The 20,943-nt window shown below is 35.7% G+C and overlaps 1 protein-coding gene across 3 annotated transcripts in view; it reads left to right on the top strand.

Annotated features, from left to right (window-relative positions):
• The window catches only part of LOC106553773 (ABC-type organic anion transporter ABCA8), a 79,552-nt gene that overhangs the window by 33,720 nt on the left and 24,889 nt on the right, over positions 1-20,943 (top strand). For all 3 annotated transcript variants that reach the window (XR_015696019.1, XM_087710206.1, XM_087710205.1), the window contains 14 exons: positions 1,665-1,784; positions 4,211-4,349; positions 5,488-5,578; positions 6,532-6,671; positions 7,693-7,809; positions 9,412-9,601; positions 10,395-10,558; positions 12,009-12,136; positions 14,496-14,633; positions 14,886-15,002; positions 15,459-15,635; positions 16,954-17,067; positions 17,873-17,986; positions 20,274-20,354. Coding sequence is in view for 2 of the 3 variants with exons in the window: in XM_087710206.1 (XP_087566332.1) it covers positions 1,665-1,784; positions 4,211-4,349; positions 5,488-5,578; positions 6,532-6,671; positions 7,693-7,809; positions 9,412-9,601; positions 10,395-10,558; positions 12,009-12,136; positions 14,496-14,633; positions 14,886-15,002; positions 15,459-15,635; positions 16,954-17,067; positions 17,873-17,986; positions 20,274-20,354 (1,830 nt within the window). In the remaining variant the exon portion in view is untranslated. The remainder of the gene's footprint in view (positions 1-1,664; positions 1,785-4,210; positions 4,350-5,487; positions 5,579-6,531; positions 6,672-7,692; positions 7,810-9,411; positions 9,602-10,394; positions 10,559-12,008; positions 12,137-14,495; positions 14,634-14,885; positions 15,003-15,458; positions 15,636-16,953; positions 17,068-17,872; positions 17,987-20,273; positions 20,355-20,943) is intronic.

The raw sequence follows: 20,943 nt of genomic DNA, 5'->3' as shown, positions 1-20,943 counted from the left end.
GAGGAGGAAATGGGACTACAAATTACTAGGAGAATTAAATATTTGAGAATATGGTTAACTGCAAGGTGCTCCTTGATAAAAGATGAAAATTATATACAATTATTCCAACAAATAAAGAAGGATTTGGAAAGATGGGGAACACTACAATTATCTCTATTAGGAAGAATTAATAGGAAGATATTCATTTTAATAAGAACTGTTAAACTGAATATGTTACCCAAATTACTTTAACTATTCCAAACAATCCCTATAAAATTGGGCAAGAGGTTCTTTACAGACCTAAATAAAATAATTACAAAATTTGTCTTGTCAGGTAGAAAAGCACGGAAAAAACTAGTTTCACTCCAGGATAGAAGAGGTAGAGATGGCTTTGGACTCCTGGTGTGGGAGCTCTATTACAAGGTTTCAACATTAGTTTGGATTAGAAATTGTATAAATCTAAAAAATAAAAGCGTTCTAACATTGGAAGGGCACGATTTACAAAAGGCATAGCACGCCTTTCTGTGGGATAAGGGAAATAAAGCACATTCTTATTTTTACAGACATAAAATAAAGGATGTGTTAATACCAACTTGGGAAGACGTAAGGAGAAAACACTATATGAAGATCCCCTGGTGGTTATCCACCATGAAGGCTATGATTTATCCCAACACATTAGATATAGGTAAAATGTACAGGTATAATGAAATTTTAGATTGCCAACGGAAACTCAAAAAAAATCAGGACTAAAAGGATATGTGGCCATATTTACAATTACAATCGAGATATAAAAAGGATGCTGAGGAATATGGATTCGATATTCAACCACAACAATTAGGTAAACTGTTGGTAGGCCCAGAGGGAAAATTAATAACCAAAATGTATAATTATTTACTAAAATTTGATAGGGCAGAGGAGGTTGTAAAAGAACCAATAATGCCTGGGCCAAAAATTTTGGACACAACATAGAATTAGAAGATTGGGAGACAATTTGGAACAAAAATTATACAATTATGAAATCTGTGACCTATAAAGAAAATCAATACAAGATGTTTTACCGTTGGCATGTAGCGCCAGCCAAGATGTACCAAAATTTAAACCCAAAGTGCTGGAAATGTAAACTGGGACAAAGATACCTTCTTTCATTTATAGTGGTCATGCCCCAAAGCGAAAAGATGTTGGTTGAAAGTACAGAATTGGCTGCAGGAATTAACTAAATGTCAAATAGAATTCAAATCAGAAATGTTTCTCCTGGGGATAATCAGTGCAAAGTACAATAGACACTTAAAATACCTGATGTTTCATATAATAACGGCAGCAAGGATTGCTTTCGCACAGTATTGGAAGAATGATAGAATTCCGCCAGAGGGATTAGTAATCCAAAAAATATATGAGTGTGCTGAAATGGACAAACTCACATTAGAGTTAAAGGGAAAGGGTGATTCAGAATACTATGCGGTATGGGCGAAATGGTATGAATGGATAGACAATAGAAATAAGAAATGGAAATGTACACAGGGTGAGAATGTTTGGAAATAGAAAGTATATAATGTATTCAATATTGATTCCAGTTGTATGGATAATGTCACAGATCTGTTAAGTGCGTGATAGAGATATGTGTGGAAAAATGTGCAATAAAATATTTGTTTAAAATGAATATAAATGTACATTGTTATTCTTTATAGGTAGAAAAAATACAGACTCTCTTGGATATCAGTGCCATTCAGAATACACAAGCTAAGAATTTAAGTGGTGGACAGAAACGAAAATTGACTCTGGCGATTACTTTCTTAGGACAACCACAGGTAAAAATCACCCATGGGAGAAAAAGTCTATTGCACACATTTTTCCTTCTTTCCCTCCCTTCTTTCCTTCCTTGATCTGTATAGATTATAGAAGTCCCTAATTTAAATATGTACTTCCAGAATCTGTATATACCGGTAAGTTGATTCCTTTCTTCTAATAGGAAATAGGAAGAACAAGGATTTGATATACTCTTCTCTGGCTTTATTTCTTTGAAAAATACAATTCTATCCTCAGAGGTTTCTTAACACTTGCTTGAGCTTTTTGTGAAAAGGGAAATGTTCTCATCTGGATTAATTTCATTTAGTTGCCAAAAATTAGATTTCATAAAGTTTATTCTAAAGCCAATGGATTTTCCAATTTTCTTATTTAATCATAAAGAGTAATTGAACATCTATATTGAATGATATTGCTCAATATTATATATAATATACATATAATACATGTAACCCTCAATTTACAACCACAATTGAACGCAAAATTTCCATTGCTAAGCAAAACAGTTATTAAGTGAATTCTTCCCACAATTGTTAAATGAATCACTGCCGTTGTTAGGTTAGTAACATGATTGCTAAGCGAATCTGGCTTCCCCACTGACTATGCTTGTCAGAAGGTTATAAAAGGTGATCACATTATCTAGGGACAATGCAAAGGCCATAAGTATGAGTCAATTGCCAAGTGCCCAAATATTGATCATGTGACCACAGGGAAGCTACAATGGTCATTAAATGTGAAAAATAGTCATATGTCACTTTTTTCAGTGCCATTGTATCTTTGAATCAGTTGTCGGTTTCAAAATTTTTTAGAACCTCTTCTGTAGGTGTGGCCTGCTTTGTGGGAGTGGCTTGCCAGCCATGTGACTGTGTGGGAGTGGCTTGCCAGCCACATGACTTAGTGGGAGTGGCTTGGTAGTCATGTGACTGGGTGGGCGTAGCCAACTTGTAAATTGTGGTGAAACTCACTTAGCAACCAAAATGTTGGCTCAGAAACTCTGGCATTGAAGTGTGCAAGTCTTAAAGCTGTCAAGTTACAAGACCCTTGCACCACTAACCCTTTAGAAAAAAAACCTGGGGGTGTTCAAACTTGGCAGCTTTAAGACTTGTGGACTTCAACTCCCAGAATTCCTCCTCTCGCTCTTCATCTCGATGATGTGCGGACAGGCAGGGGGAGGGAGCTGGAACCAGTTCTAAACGGCACTATAGATTTGTGGAATCTCTTCTATAGCAGAGGTTAGAACTGGCAGGAACCCACCCCTGCTTTGAATGGTCACTAAACGAACAGTTGTAAGTCAGAGATTACCCATGCAGTTTTCTCCTTAGGTTAAACAATATTAAACAGAGTAAAGAAAAGAAAAAAGCCAAAGAAAATAAGGAATAACATAAGAAAAAGAAACAAAATGTAATTCAAATTAATTTTGATCACAATTTGCTGTATTTCTCTATGCTTCTCTGCCCTTGCAAACCATTTGTTATGGTTCTGAATAATGCTCCACACCAGTTCAAGACTCTGACACTGTTCCTTTCTCAAAGACCCTGTTTATTGGGTACATCATATTGGCATGTTCAAATGTAAAGCCAACTCTGAATAATTCCTGCGCTTTGGCATAATTAATTGATACATACTGGCCATCACCTGGCTAATAGGTCACGTTAGGCAACCAAGCAGGTGATGAGCTTCCTAGCACTCCCTCCTGCTGTTGCTAAGTTACATTGGGTTAGCCTTGGTGCTCAGGTGACTTATTGTTGTTCTGCATGTCACGATGTTTTTTTTGGTTTTGCGAGCTGTGCTTATATTCTAAGACATACGGTAGACTGATTATTCTCTGTAAGCCTTCTACGCATGTCCTTTTGCCTTTCTTCTTTCTCTCTCTCTCTTTCTGTTTTGCCTGCCACGTGGAGGTAGGCTAGGAACTTTACCAGAATGTAGTTATTAGCCAGTAAGTTTGTTTGTTATTTATTTTACAATAAAAATGTGTTTTCTTAGAATCTACCTCGAGTTTATTTTACTACGATTCACCCCTCATCGAACACAGGGGTGAATTTCCAACCCTCACACTGCATTCCATAAGTCCGCCTCCTCCCCAATGTGACACCTAAAAAACAAAGCAGAGAAAAGTATGGATTCAGCTAATGTCATTTCTAGAGTTGACACCATTCTTATATTTCTGTCTGTATATAGTGCTTCATACATGGTTTTGTCTTACAGTGGTTTTTCAGCATTTCACTCCTTTTGAGGATATATTATTAGTTCCATCCAACACAAATGTGCTACCTTGAAGTATACAACCTTGAATTTTCTACGTGTATGAAACATTCTTTAGTCCAAACCTATTCAGGTTTCTCTAAATTTGATAGCATAACTTCTCTCCCATTCATTTCTCAATACAATTGGAGTTAAAATACGTACTTCTTGTACTTCTCACCTGCAGGTTTTATTACTAGATGAGCCAACTGCAGGATTGGATCCTTATTCTAGACATCAAGTATGGACTCTCCTAAATGAGCAAAAAGCAGGTCGAGTCATTCTGTTAACTACTCAGTTCATGGACGAAGCTGATATCCTCTCTGGTGAGTAGATCTTCCTATAATAAAGCAATGTACAATATAGGAACAAGCACAAAGTAAGAGGAATAGAGGTATATTGTAATGCTACTTCTGTATATGTTGTCAGGCCTCTTTCTGTTTCTATTTCATAGAAGAACATTCTTTTGAACTGCATAGATAACTGCTTGATATAGCATCCTAATGCAAATGTTCAGTGTTCCAGAAATTTGGAGCCCACTCTGGACATTGTGAAGTCCCAATAAAATGTTGGATGATAAATCTTCTAAGAGCTGTGGGTGCGCAGTGGTTAGAATGCAGCATTGCAAGCTAACTCTGCTCACAATCAGCAGTTCAATCCCAACTGGCTCAACTCAGCCTCCCATCCTTTCGAAATCAGTAAAATGAGGGCCGATATTGTTGGGGACAATATGCTGACTCTGTAAATCACTTAGAAAGGGCTGTAAAGCACTGTGAAGCTGTATACAAGTCTAACTGCTGTTGTGAGTGCTATTTAATGAATTCAATCTGATGGTTTTATTTTCCATACTAAGCTCACTTTTCACTTCTTCCTATCTTCTATCTTCAACAAGTTTGAAGGCCCACTGCCACTTCTCCCCTTCATTCTTTTTTCCTTGCAGTCCAACAGGAAATTCCTTCTTTGCATTCATTTATAGCACAATGATTGAGGTGTTCTCTCTCAAGGATTTTCATCCAACAGGGTACAGTTTCAGAGTCTAATAACAAAATTACTATATTTTTTCATAATTTTATTTTGACTTTCCTACTAAAAAGTATTTTACTTTGGGAAGCAAGTTCAACCTCAAGAATTAGGTTGGACTGGTTGTAGTTTAGCTGGGAACAAGTCAGCGATCACCTTACTGAAGCAGAGATTTGGAATATGGGATATTCAGGTTGCCCATGCATTATGTAGGCTTATCCTATTGCAAGGGAACAAATCTGCATTTATATAGCAATAAAAATCAGTTACAAAACATAGGCTTTTCACAAGGAATAATTGATGTTGAAGTAATATTTGTTGGTTTCCTTTTGCTGACTCACTTTTCTAAAATGCCCATTCATGCTACAGTTGGAATTTGGCATAGAGGGCTTTGTACTGCTAAACAGATAACAACAAAAACGTTATTCCTTGCTATTTCTCTAGATCGCAAAGCTATTATCTCCCATGGCAGCCTGAATTGTGTTGGCTCATCTCTGTTCCTGAAGAAAAAGTGGGGAATTGGCTACCATTTAAGGTACTAGAATTATGACAGCATTGTGTTTTATTTGTTTGGCGATGGTGTTTCCTATCACTTCTATGCAGTCTGTGTGCAAGGGGCCCGCATTGAGGACACTGATATTCTTAGAAGCTATAAGTTTCTATTAAAGTTTGAAGACAAAATGGTAATTGAGGAATATATAAATCTAAAAATAAAGAAATGGACAAATTCAATAGATCTATAAAACATTTTTCGTTTGAGCAAGGAACTGAAATACTAATAAATCTGCTATTAATTTAACAACTCTGTTTAATATGGGATCTTACAGAAGTTGCCAAACTAAAACTCCAAGCAATCTTAACCCTCCCAGTTAGTAATGAGGGGTGCTGGGAGATGACACTTAGCTATATAGTTAGGATGCATCTATGCAAAAGTGTACTTAATGAAACGTGATATGGTGCAATGATCCTATTTCTATGAGTGAGGGGAAAGAGGGATTTAGATAAAATATCAAAAATATAATATCACATTACGTGTTTTGTAGCTACAGGATAAATGCTAAAAGAAATTAAATACTAGATTTAAATTTATCCAACTTTTAATAGATTGAATTTGGTCAGAAATTAACAGATTGTTACTTAATTGATTTCCCCAAATATAGGAACCTCTCAGTTTAGACAATTTTGTGGGAAATGTGATACATGTTAGTTGAATGTCCATTAAATCAGAATATTTTATGCATTGTTATTTCATATAATTTAGCATATTATAAGCATATATTTTATATGTGCATGTATATGTATTTAAATAATTCATATGATTGCCCATCTTGCAGTTTGTGATTCTGGATGGCTTATATAAGGTTATAACAAAAACAGAAAATTACATGAAAATAAAAATGAGGTCCATAAATTCAAGTTTATTTACTGGAAAAAAAATGCAACTCTTAGTCATTGCTGTCTGCCTGAATGTTTGTTTAACATGCACAGGATGCATATAAATGAAATTTGTGATTCTGAAAGAACAACATCATTGGTTAAGCACTATATTCCTTCTGTGAAATTATCAGGACAACGTGAAAATGAATTGAGATACATCCTGCCTTCAGAACATGTGAATAAATTTCCAGGTAATTATCGAGTAAATAAAAATGAATTTAGTTACTCTTTTCTGAAAGAACCCATATAGTTGAAGTCACACAAATTTAACTTGCTTTCTATTATATGCCAATGGATCTAAGTAAAATTATGATGGACTCTTACAACAGAATAAGAGAACTGGAAAGGATCTTAGAGGTCTTCTAATCCAACCATCTGCTTAAGCAGGAGACCCTATATCATTTCAGACAAACGGCTCCCCAAACTCTCTTTAAAACCTCCAGTGATGGAGCACCCACAATTTTGGAAGGCAAGCCATTCTACAAATTCGCACCAATTTCTTTTTATTTCTAGATTGGATCTCTCTTTCATAAGTTTCCATCAGGGGTGAAATGCTACTGATTCGGGCTGGTTCACCTGAACCAGTAGTAAAAATGCTATCAGTTCACCCAAACTGGTAATAAAAAAAAGTTTTAAAAAAGTTCGATTGTGCAGCACAGCTGATTGTCACACAGCTGATCATCAGAACTTTTTAAAGCACCTTTTTACTATCAGGTCACGTGAATCAGTAGTAAAAAAGTGCTTAAAAAGTTACGACGATTGGGTGGCACAGCTGATTGTTGGAACTTTTTAAAGCATTTTTTTACTACCAGAACCGGTAGTAAAAAAATGCTTAAAAAAAGTTTTTAAAAAAGGTTCCGACGATCAGCTGTGCGATAATCAGCTGTGCCGTGTTATTTATATTCGCTAGATATCAGGAAATCTTGCTTTCTAGCGAATCTAAATCGGATAGCACAACTGTTTTCCCCCTTGCTGTTCTACTTACCTTTGGAGACTCAGAAAAGTCTTTTTACCACCTGCGGTGAGCATGCGTGCATGCACACAGGAAGCGAACAGATAGCAGACTTCAGATGATTTCACCCCTGGTTTTCATCCATTGCTTCTTGTCCTGCCTTCAAGTGTTTGCTAGGCTTGCTGGCTTTGGCGAATAGCTTGACTTAAATTAGAAGGACAAATCAAAGTCAAGCATGTGATTTGTTTTTGTCCACTCAGGTTTGTTCAGTGAAATCGATCAACAGACAGATCTAGGAATAGTTGACTATGGAGTTACTATGACAACTTTGGAAGATGTCTTCTTGAAACTAGAAGGAAATGAAAAAAATTATGACGGTAAAGTATTTGGAATATCTTCTGCTGTAAGTACTTGAGAAAAAAAGTTTTTTATTTTTTAACATACATATAATATAATCCAAAGCATACCTATACATCTTAATAAACATTTTTGAGTATTCAATAGTATATCAATTGTTTTGCCATTAAGCCTCTTCAATTTTTGTTTGCTCTTCTGCTTTCCATTCACCATATTATAGTCTATTTCGTCTTCAGCTCTCCTCGTCTCCTTCTCTTCTCCTCCCTATCTTCTTCTTCCCTCTTCCCTCTCTCTTCTCTGCTTTCCCTTGCTCTTTCCCTCTCCTCTCTTTCCACACCTTCCCTCTCTTCTGCTCTTTTCCTCCCTTTTACTTCCCCCTCTCCATTCTCTATTTTACGTGGTGTATTTCCACCTTTTAGCAAACCCCATTTAGTATCATTGGAATTGATAATTATATTCCCAACAAAAGAAGCGAAAAAAATGTTTTCAATATTGCTAGTTTTTCTTTTAAAGGTATACCTTTATACGAATTCTAATTGTTTCCTCTCCTCCCACCCCCCTAACAACCTCTTTTTTGGATGCAGTGCAAGATGGATTCAGACTTCCCGCTATCTTCATCATGCTGTTACATGTTTTTACATCATTAAACACCCCTATTTTGTTTCATCTTGTAATTTTAACTATACATTATTAGATGTATTTCCACATTTTCCCTCCATTCCCCACCCCTCTTCTGATAACTTTCCCAACTAATATTTTTCTTATCTGTAACTCGGCATAATCATTTCACTTTCCGTTATTGATACGTATCAGCCGGCCTACTATCTTTATTCACCTTAGTTAATTTACCTTTAATTCTTTTTTGCTTATAATTCTTTCTATATCATACACACATATTACATTTCAGTGTTACGGTTAATTAAAGTTCACAACAGTATATGCTTTACAAACATTATCCACCTTCCCTCCCTCTCAGCTACCAATTTATTAATTTCCTTTCCATTTATTTTAAAAAAATCTTAAATCTAAATCTCTGAATTTTTGTCATAACTTCTTCATTTTCCTTTTGTCTCCTCAGCCTATTTCCCCCTTTTCTTTTCTTATTATATTTTCCCCCTGTAGTGAACTCTTTTCTTTCTTTCATCATGCTGCCTGTCTGTTCCATTCTTTTCTTTCCTTTTCCCTTTTTTTGTTTTTTTATTGGGACACGTTCTTCCCTCTTCTTTATGTCTCTATTAAGTCCAATGAGATCCATTATCTGCTTATTATTTCTCTCATTCTTTCTTGCTTTTTCTATCATAGGGTGTTCAATTTCATTTCTTTCCATAATATTCAAATTATCATCCTTTCTCAACCCAAATGATTCACGCATAGTTTTCAACATTTTACATATTTCTTTAAGATCCCACCCCTTCATAATGCCTGACTTTTAATTTGCTATTTTCCTTCCTCAGATCGAATCCCAGCTGCTGTAAGTACTTTAGTGTAATAATTGAAGAGAAATTGCAAAGAGTACAATGAAGACAGAAGCTAGAAGGGAGTAGGGAGGGATGAAGATTAGAAAATGAAGACTTTCTTCAACTGAAATAAGCACACTGATTGTATGTTGAAAATTACCTTAGATTATGGAGTCCATCACGAAGGGGAAGGAGAAGAACCAGGAAAGGATGAAATGGAACAGGATCTGCTGTTCTTGTCAGAGATGGGAAAAGTGACAGTGAAGGGCTTAAAACTCTGGAGACAACAAGTTTGTGCCATTGCAAGAATGCACTTTTTAAATCTCAAGAGGGAATGGAAAATCTGGGGAGCCCTGTGAGTGATCTATTAGTTATATTTGAAGCATGTTGAATGTGCAATCTTCTTATGGAATAAGGGCCAAAATATATGCCTTGATTGAAGTGAAAACTTGCCTGCATGAATCTTGAACAAAATAAAGGTTTCCCTCCCATGTTCTTTCCTTTCTCTCCCTTTCTCTCTCTCCTCTCTTCATCTCCTTCCCTCCCTTCCCCATTCTCCCTCTTCCTCTCTCTTAATGATCATTAAAGGGTCCAAGGATATAAAAAAATTCTTCTCCAAGGACGGAGACCAATTATGATCTCAGCGAGAGGGCATGGATGATCCCCTTTTTATTTGTTCAAATAAAAAGACAAATACCCAAGATAATTTTTTGCTATAATCCTATTTCACTCTGAAAATATCAGATTTTGTTAATTGGCTTTTTAATCCAGTGAAGTTGCTCTGTCCATGTTACTCATTGACAGATTATACATTTTTGTAGAAAGTACAACTACTTTTCCTCATATAAAGATACTATAAAACTATAAAATATACAAAATTATGGGTTGGGGAAGACTTGCTTTGTTTACCAGGATGCCATTGGCTTCATGTACAGTAAACTATTTTTTAAAACTAATTAAGATTTTTAAATAGTTAGGGCTGCAATTAGTTTTCCACAGTGGCTCAAAACTCAGGGAAATTAATAAAGATCACTTTTCTTCTAAATAATATTGTTCTTACTGTGTCTAGTTTAATAAACTAAGTAGAATGGCACTTGTTGGATTTCACATCTCTACTATGCTTAATTTGTATTTATCTTTTATTACAGCTTACTAATTTCTGGAATCATTCTGTTACCATATATAATTCAAACTGTTTCCTTTGGTGTTTCATTGACCATGCATTATGCAGAGCTTCATCCTGGGTTATACTTTCAGCCAGGAAAGTGGAATTTCAAGGAAAGTTCTGGACTTCTGATCCTTAACAATACAGGTAAGGGTGAGGAATATAATGTTCTTTTTTCATAGTATTTATATTATAAATTATAAACACAATGATAAAAACTAATAAAAAATAAACAAAAGAAACAACAGGAAAAAAAATCACTATCTATTGAAATACAACAAATGTTCTTTTCTTCCTATATCCCATTCTTCTTCTTTTTCCTGTGCCATATCCATCATCGGACATTGGTGATCATGTTGGTGATCCTACTTTTATCAACAGCCGCACGAAAAAGTGCTGCTGAGTTTTGTCCAAACCAGTCCCTTAGATTTTGATATATCCCATATCTTATCTATAAACAAATCCTTAAAACCTTGTTTTAGTCCTGATCAGCAAAACTCCATTAAGGGTTATCAGAGATAATAACATATTTTAACCATGATCAAATAAACCAACTTTATATTCCTTCCTTTTACTTCTAACCATCATGAACTTTTTAGTCTCTTCGAGTAATGTCGTAGAACTTCATTTCTTTTAGTTTTTTCTTTGTCCCTTCTCATAAATTTTTTCAAAGCTTTAACAAGCTTTTTTGTAAATCCAATTTAAGAAAACAATTCAAGTCACTCTCTTGCTTTATTTATACAGTGCTTTTATGCATTAAGACATTTGCCAGTTTCTTTTTTATGTCCATATGACATATTTTTCTTATCATCTTTATATCCAGTTGTTTTTAAAGAAACGTTCAAATCAGTGTCAGTTTTGCCAAGTAAAATTTGTTCCTCTTCCATAATGTCTTTTAAACCACAGTCTGTTGGTTACACATATCATTCTGTTACCATATATAATTCAAACTGTTTCCTTTGGTGTTTTGTTGACCATGCATTATGCTTTTATGTATTAAGACATTTGCCAGTTTCTTTTTTATGTCCATATGACATATTTTTCTTATCATCTTTATATCCAGTTGTTTTTAAAGAAACGTTCAAATCAGTGTCAGTTTTGCCAAGTAAAATTTGTTCCTCTTCCATAATGTCTTTTAAACCACAGTCTATCTTTAGAGATAGATATTCTTAATAAACTGATTTCTGTGTCCATTGTTCAAAATTATCATTCAATATGTCCAATGTTAAAATAGTTTGATTTACTCTGTATTTATGTCAGATGTGAGTAATCTCCATTGCTTGTAATCTTTAGTTCCTTCTAGATCCCGCTAGTGCCCAATTTTTAAAGACTTTTTTTTTAAGAATTCAGAACAAAAACATTTTCCCATGGCAAGGATTCTTTATAATTACTTCCAAAATCTCACTAAATAGAAAGACACACAGATTTAGAATTTAATAAAGGGTAGAGAGTCAGAGTTCTCCATCCTAATCTACAATTAAATATGAGTTGAGTATTAGGTATGATTATATTTAAATATTGTATTGTTGATTATTTGGTACTCTCTTCTTTGTTTGGAAAAAAATATGCCATTGTCCCTCTTTGTTTTATTTTCCAGGTGAAAAAATTGATAATTTTGTCCAGGCAATAAAGAATCAGAACATTCTGATGGACGTAATCTCGGGTAACAATATCAGTGACCAGCTGGTCCACAATGGGGCCATACAAGTAGACATTGAAGAGAAGGTAACATTGAATTTTTCCCTCTTTTTGGAAAATGAAACAAGGGATTTAATGGAATTGATTGTGGATATTATAACTGCCTTTTAGAAATATATTTTTAATTATATATCAAATAGAATTTATATTATACACACATACATACATACATACATACGTACATACATACATACATATACATATATACATATACATATACATATAATTATTTTAATTAATATAATGTTATTTTATTTAGGGTTCAACCATGTTAATAGGATATCAGATTTAAAAGAATAGAAAAAATGATTGTTCCTTGCTTTTACAGGTAGTCCTTATGACTATGAATGAGCCTGGAATTATGGACATAAGTAGTTAGAGTCATAAGTCAAGGAATCACATGACAAAATTCAACATTATAACCTTTCTTATTGACAGATGTTAATCAACTACAGCAACTGCTAAGTGATTATGATAATTGTTAAGCAAATCCATTTTCCCTGAGAGGTTTTTTTTTGCCAGAAACTGGAAATAAATGCTAAAACCTGGCCAAAAAGCCCCTCAAATTGCTGCAAATATCTGTAACAGTGAGCTAGTTGCTGAGCTCACCAAATGTGATCATGTTACCCAGGAGTGGGTTTCAATTTTTTTACTAGCTATTACGTAGGCGTGGCCTATTTTGTGGGTGTGGCTTGGTGGTCATGTGACTGGGTGGGCATGACCAATTTGATGTCACTCACCAGGATATGTCACTGATTGGGTAAAATGTGGTGAAGCTCACTTAACGCTCTTGCTTAGTAACCAAAATTTTGGGCTCAATTGTAGCCATAAGTCAGGACTATCTTTGCCTTCCTCTGCATGGCAGCCTTGCCCTAGTAAACTCCTTCTTCTTTCTGGCAATTTTCGTCTCTGTTAGAGGGACTAAAATAATCCAGACAATGTAAGGTTTCCTGCTGCAGCAGGGAGTTAGACTAGTTGACCTCTGAGTAGCCTTCTAGCCCTAAATTGCTGTGCTGTTTTTCTTTCTTTCTTTCTTTCTTTCTTTCTTTCTTTCTTTCTTTCTTTCTTTCTTTCTTTCTTTCTTTCTTTCTTTCTTTCTTTCTTCCCTCTGTGCGAAGCAACCCCCCAATAAAATATTACTCCCTGAAAGACTCATTCCACATGCCTGCCAGATAGATAATGAGATAATGAGCCTATAGAAAGTTTGGCTCCATTCACAAGCAGGGAATGATAAAAAAATACTCTTAGAAACACAAAGCCCATATTGCACAAACCCCAAAACTTCAAAAACATAGAACCATATAAGAATCCTACCTTTTATCAAGTTTGTTGTTAGTTGACCCAGAAACAAACTGCTGAATGTCACTTTGCAAACTTCCGAGGTGGCGCAGTGGTTAAATGCAGCACTGCAGGCTACTTCAGCTGACTGCAGTTCAGCAGTTCGGCTGTTCAAATCCCACTAGGCTCAAGGTTGACTCAGCCTTCCATCCTTCCGAGGTGGGTAAAATGAGGACCCGGATTGTTGTTGGGGGCAATATGCTGACTCTGTAAACCGCTTAGAGAGGGCTGAAAGCCCTATGAAGCGGTATATAAGTCTAACTATTGCTATTGCTATTGCTTTTGAGCAGCTTTTTAATTTAAAACAGGTTTCCATTTAAAGTTTGCAGCATTAAGACTTGTGGACTTCAACTCCCAGAATTCCACAGCCAGGCATGCTCAGTTCCAATTTAAAGCAACAGCATTTTTTTTCTCTTTTGCTGAATCCCAGTTAAAAAGTGAGATTCCTTCTTTCTTTTTATTTTTTTTCTTTCTCCCTTCCCTTCCTTCCTCCCTCTCCCCCCCCCCTCTCTCTTTTAGTTTTTAAAACCTCTTTCTCCTTGCCTGAACTGGCATGGAAAAAGGGCTTAAAAAAAGAAGCTTCTGCGGAGGTTCGGGGGCGTGGCCAAGCTACCGGTATGGTTACAGTTACCAGTTACTACCAGTAAGGTATGGCAGATTTTCACTACCTCTTCTGGTGTACTGGACAGGACCAAGAGGAATCCACCTCTGATGTTACCACAGGAGGATATGCAAAAACATGTTATAAGTAGCTCTGAGGGGTCTGTTGTAACTTTGACCAGTTGCTATATGACCAGTTGTAAGTCAAAGACTACCTCTAATCTAAAATGAGCACAAATAACACTAGTGAGCCATAAACTGATTTGAAACTGTTAATGTACCAAAATGGATAAAGTATTAAGTACATTTAACATAATTGTATTAAATGTAAATTATATTTTATCCTAGTTCTCAGTCAAAAACCTGATGAGGCCCTTAGGCTATAATTGTTTTTTGATCACTTTCTTCTCTTGATTCATCTCTTTTCTAACTTGATGCCTTGTTTCAGAAATACAGGTTCACACTTATGTGCCACACAGAAATAACCAACTGCTTTCCTGTGCTTGTCAACATCATCAGCAATGCATTTTTACACATGCTTAATTCCACTGCCCGTCTTCGAATTTGGAGTCAAATGTTTTTAGGGGTAAGTATTCCAATAAGATCATAAATACAGAGGCAGAGAACCAATGGGAAAGTACACGAATATGTTTTTTAAAAGAATCAATGTAGATTTTTAAAAAATCATTAAAATGTGGAAGAATCAATTAATTATATTATTTTAAATTTCATTATCATTTGTATCTAAGCTTGCCATGTAAACATATTTAGAACAACTGTTTCATTATACCATATTATCACATATAAAGCCTTCTCTTTAAAAAAATCCATTTTCCAGGAATTTCAACAGGAAAGTTTTGCGTTTTATTTTTTGGAATTACAAATGTTTGAGACTTTCATATTTCTGTCTGCTTTTCCACCTCAATTTGCAATGATGAGCATGCAAGACTACAAGGTAAAACTAATTAAATTTATGTTAAAATATTCCACTGCATTGACAAGGTTGTACTGATTAAAAAGCAAACATCAGATCACTGTGAAGATACACATGTGGCACAGTTTATGTTTGTTATCACAGTCCAATTGCCTATGTTAACTCTGGTATATCCTGTTTAATTATTTTCCCCTTCTTTTGTCTTAAATCTGTCTAATCATACATAGACTATCCAGTATGTAGTCTATCCTACATACTGGGCAGATTTTAAAACCATTAAAATAATAAATCTGTATTTTGTGTTGCTTTTTCTCTCTACATGTAAAGTTTAGAAATTATAACCTGTAAATAATAGTAGTAATGGCCTAAAAAGGTCTGTCTGTCTGATTTTACAATGTGACCTCAAAACCTAAACTAACTTCTGCTGTCCTCTCTCCCCTCCCCTCCAAATATTTATTTGTTTGCTTGTTTTGCTAGATAAAAGCTCACTCTCAACTCCGAATCTCAGGGCTGTTGCCTTCTGTATATTGGTGTGGACAAGCTCTGATAGATATTCCTCTCCACTTTGCTCTACTTGTTGTAGCACTATTGCCATGGTTGCTAAAATTAATCGTTATAAGTGCTAAGAATTGGAGCATTTTACATTTAGTTTTGGTAAGTTTTATGATTTAAACAACATTTTAAACATTTAAGTTTACACTTTTCTATTATGGCCATCAATAACTTATTTAATAATACATAGCAAAACATCCAGTTTCAGGCTTTGAATGGTAGGCTTCTATCTTTAATTATAAATAAGTATTTCAATAAATGATTGAAGAATAACAAAGAGGCTACTTGACATTGGTACAAAGGCCCTGTAATCAGCTGAGATGGCAACTCTATCTCCATATTTATTCAGGTAACATCATTATAAGACAGTTCTAGCTGGTATAACCAGTGGGCTTGCTGGGGTGTGATGTAGGCTCAAGGTAGTGGTTAAGATGCGGGGCTTGTCAAATGAAAGATTAGCAGTTTCAGAATCAAGTACCGTGGGACAGGGTGACCTCCTGTTCTTGCCCCGGGTTCTGCCAAGTTAGCAGTTTGAAAGCATGTAAATGCAAGTAGTTAAATAGGCACCACTTTGGTGGGAAGGTAACAGTGCTCTGTGACAATGCTGGATATTTGGCTGTGAACTGGAGATGAGCACTGTCCCCTAGATTTGGACATGACTGGACAAACCTGTATCTTTTTTTCTAACATTCTTTTATTTTGCTATTTTAGTATATAATTAAAAATATGCATTGTTTCTTCTGGCATACAAATTAATTTAAAGATTGACAGGACGAAACAAGAGGATGGTAGAACATTTGTCACACAACAAAAGCAGACCTGGATCGCATCCCACAAAAATAAATAAAATAGCCAACCTAAACATACTTAACCCATTAAATTAAAACTTTAGAAACCTCAAAGCAGATTAAAGAAATATGTGACGTGCTGAATTTTATATAAACTTCCAAGTTTATACTCATTTACTGTTGGAGCTATCTCTAGAATCAAGCACTGCAAAACAATGTGCTTCACCATCCTTTTTCTACATTATGGCAGTGATGGCATATGTGAAATAGTTCTTAATAACCCTTGGCACAAACCCTATGCATTCTGACAGAATGAATATATAAAATATATATATTTAAAATCTGGTAAACCGACAGTTTTGGAGGGAAGGGTTGTCCAATAAAAAAAACAATCCATGAAATCCAAATGGGATTTTTATACATTTGAAACATAAAGTTTATGAATAGATTTTGTAGATTGCATCTGCTAAACTCAGGTCCTTAAATGAAATGGTTGATATAATATGCTTTTGTAAGTATTACTATTTAAATGTTACAATATTTAAAATTTTGCATATATTAATATGAATTATTTGTTTCTATTTTTCCAAAAAAGTTGCATGCCATTAATTTCAGGCTTTATTTTTAAACAGGTGATATTTCTGCTTGGTTATAGTACCTCTTTTGTCTTACTCCTATATGTAATTGCCTTCATATTTCGTAAAAAAATGCATACTGCCAGTTTTTGGTCATTCATCTTGATATTAGTAAGTATGCGACCTAATCATTCACTTCTCCTCACTTTCCTCCCTCCAATGTCAGGGGTGGGTTGCTGTCAGCACTACTGCCAGTTCGCTACCAATGTGCATGCGTGCCAGACATGTACTGTTCAATGGAAATTGTTCTGTGCGTATGCATAGAACAATTTACAGTGAACTATGCAGGCGCAATCACTAAAATCCAAAATGGTGGCAGCCAAGCGGCGGCGAGGGAACCAGTTCAGGGGTGTTGCAGGCCTGGGTCCCTTCTGATTTTGTGACTCAGGTCTGAAATCGACTACCGGTTCATCCAAACTGGACTGAACCGGCAGCAACCCATTTCTGCCCCAGATGGCGGTCCTTGACTGGCAACCATTCATTTAGTGGTTGTCAAAGTTACAATAGCACTGAAGAAAGTGACGTATGTCCGTTTTTCACACTTACTACTATTGATCAAAATTTGGATGCTTGGCAACTGGCATATATTTCTTTTGAGCAATAGCTTTATCTCAACAACCATTAACAAATTTTCACAACTGAGACAATAAAATTAGCAAAATGAAGAATTGAGACCTAGTTTTCTGCAGCAGAAAACTTACAGCAGATGTTGAAAGGAATGAAAATTGAGAGTATTAATTGTAACAGACAAGTGTGAACAGGTTTAGAGACATTTCTTAGATGTCTCTTAGATAAGCAATTTAGCTGGGGTGTAAATTTAAGGAGTAAAGGCACAACAGACTTTATGGAAAAGGATACCTGGGTGAAGATGTTTAGCAAGTTAAAAACATTCATATATTTTCTTATTTCATTTTAGGTGTCTGTGATTTCATTTGCAATGTTTGTAACAGCTATACCACCTCTGATGTATCTACTTGATGTTTTCATTCCTATATTTCCAGTTATTAGTTTTTTAATTTACTTTTCAACGGTAAGATAAAATTCCGTACTATTTGTCAGGTCTATGACAATTCCCCACAGCGATCTCGCCATGACCAACTTGCCACAGCCAACTTGCTGCAGAACAAAAAACCACAGCCATCTCACCACAGGATAACTTGCTGCAGAACAAGACTTACACGAATATCAAAGAAATGGTGGCATTAAAGAAAGGAGGGACAGAATGAAATGTGAATGGCAAAAATTAAAACATTTTTAAAATTTATATTAAACAATTAAATAGAATTGTTACATTGTCCTGCAGTGAGTTGGCCTGTGGAGAGTTGGCCATGATGAGTTGGCTGCAACCAGTCGGCTGTGGCAAGTTGTCCCATTCCCCTGTCTGTAAGCCTATTCCTGTGAAAATTGGGGCAGGTTTAGGGCCTTACAAATTTCTCCATCATATTTATGGATAAAGCCATTGTATGGACAACTACTGGATTGGAGTAGCTGGCCTCCAGTTCCAATCTTGAAGTCCCCATCTTTTTTCATTCTATTTTAATATATTGGCCTTTCTGCCAATTCCCTAACCACCAGGGTAATCTAATTCTTCCCTGCACTTCACAGATCCATTAAAATCAGATATGCTGCTCTGTGGCCACTTCTGGCCATGCACTTTTCTTTCTTACTTCAATTCAGAAATGAGTGTTAAGACCACTCCATATTGTACTTAACTGGAACAGTAAGCCTACAGATTTGCAAACAGATTTCTGCAGCAAAAACTAGAAAAAAATAACTTTACACAACAATAGCATTTTATGGCAAACATCTACCAGTTTACATTAGCTTCATTCATTTTCCCAACTCTGCTGCAAACCCTTGGGCTACATAAATTTGATGATTGGACATTCACTCCAGTTCCATTCCCATGCCCTTTGATGTGTGAAATGGTAGAAAGGAACATGTTGTTTAAGAGAGGTGAAGCGACCTAAATTGTATCTTGGAATGCTCCTTTGCCTTTCTAGAAATCTGGTGTAACCTTCATCAAGCTCATCAGAAGTTCCTTAGGAAACTATGTCTGCATAAGAAAATGGAAGAATCCCTTGAGTCAAGTTTCTATTCTGCTGTCTATTAAGTTTTCTATAGAAGAGAATATTTGTAGCTCAGGATTGAGCTGTGTGGTCCTTGATGCTCTCTGAGCTTGGTTGCTTTCGTGAAGATGTTTCATTATCCATCTAGATAACAGCATCAGTGCACTAGTGATGTTACTTAGTTGGAAAACTAGAATGTTTACCTAGTAATGTAACTGCAGGAAAACAACTAAGCTCAGAGGGTACCAAGGATCCTATACTATGTAGTTTTCTCTGTAAGAAAAGAGTACAAAACGGGGTTGCCATTGCTTTTTGGTGGGAAGATTTTTTTTTAACTTCCCTGCTTAGTCTACAGTTTGTTATTTCCTGATGGTCTCCCATTCGCATGTTAATCAGCCCAGTAGGTTTTCTGTCATCTGCCAATCTGCAGCACAATTGGCAAATAAAAAGAACAATTTCAAAACACTACCAAGCCTCATACAATCCCCTTCTAAAGAACATGAAACAAAGAAATTTTATCTATTGGGGACAAAGAAACTTCCAGGTCCTGGAACTAAGGAACTGGAATAGGCATAACAAGTAATCTAAGAATAAGAATAAACTTTTTAATTGTGGGTGTAATACTGTTGCTCTGTGCTTTATTCTTACTCTTATTTGTTCAGTTAATCCATGGTAAATGCTTCATCGTTCCCAAATTATGTCCCCAATGCAGATGTGTACCAATAAAACATTGTAAAAAAGAACAACACTTATACAGTTCACTTCTCCTTGCTTTCTCCCCCACCCCCACATCAGGGGTGTTCTTTTGTCTTAAAGGACAATTTTATGAAATCTTTTGTTTGCAGTTGTAAAAAATGATATGTAACTAGATCAGGGGTCAGCGATCTTAAACACTCAAAGAGCCACAAAGGTCCTAACCAGAAGCCCTCTGTTCAATTCTGAAGCCAACTGGAAGTCCAGTTCCCCCACCATAGAATCTCCTCCTAGCGCAGTGTCCTTTTTTCTCTACCTGTCCTAACTGAAAGACCTATCAATTGTGGAGCCAACCAGCGACAGGGAGCCGCAGCAGAGGAATCAAAAAAGCACATGCGGCTCCAGAAACCATGGGTTGCTGATCCCTGAGCTAGGTCATCTTTTGCTTCTGGAGAAACAAGTATCTTTCTTTTAAAAGTTTTGTTTTACTTTCAGAGTGAATTGTAAAAACTGTACTTAAGAACTTTATTGCTTTTTATCTACATTTTTATATAGACGCTGAAAGATGTTTATGCATTTGATGATGCAGGATACCACATTTTACATATGGATGAGTTCTGGATATCTTTCTTCATGGTGGGGAACAAACGTATTACTCTTATAGCAAAGAGATTTTTTAAAAAAATTAAGAAAAACATTAATGTAGTCAGTTTATCTTATTATCCAAGAGGTTAATATCTACATATATCTTCACATAAACGTCCATAAATACAGCCAACTTCAGATTCTAGAGATTCCTGTTAGAACTGCAGCATACTTGCAATTCAGTTGTACACTAATCCCATCCAATTCTAATTTGTTAAACTAATAAACTAAAATGGAGAGCCAGTTTGTTCAAGTGGTTAAGACACCAGGCTAGAAAGTAGGGGAGTATCAGTTCTAATCCCTCTTTAGGTATGAAATCAGAGTTTTTATGGAGAAAACAGGAGGAGGGAGGTGTGCTGGATACATTTTTCACCTTGAGTTATTTGTAAAAATAATGAAGACGGGATACAGATAAATAAATAAAAATCCCTATGAGGTTAAATAGTGAAGAAGGAGGGTTTTTTCTGATATATTCAAGAGACTTGCAGGAGTATGGATGATCATCTTTTTCAGGCAGGAAATGATTCTGTACATCACGGGTGTCAAACTCGACATGTCACGTTGCTATCAATGATGTATC

This window comes from Thamnophis sirtalis, unplaced genomic scaffold (genome assembly GCF_051295495.1).
Source record: "Thamnophis sirtalis isolate CommonGarterSnake01/CBP01778 unplaced genomic scaffold, rThaSir2_p1.2 scaffold_3, whole genome shotgun sequence".
NCBI classification, from domain to species: Eukaryota; Metazoa; Chordata; class Lepidosauria; order Squamata; family Natricidae; genus Thamnophis; species Thamnophis sirtalis.
Note: the sequence above shows the minus strand (reverse complement) of the source record. Positions and strands in the feature narration are given on the sequence as shown.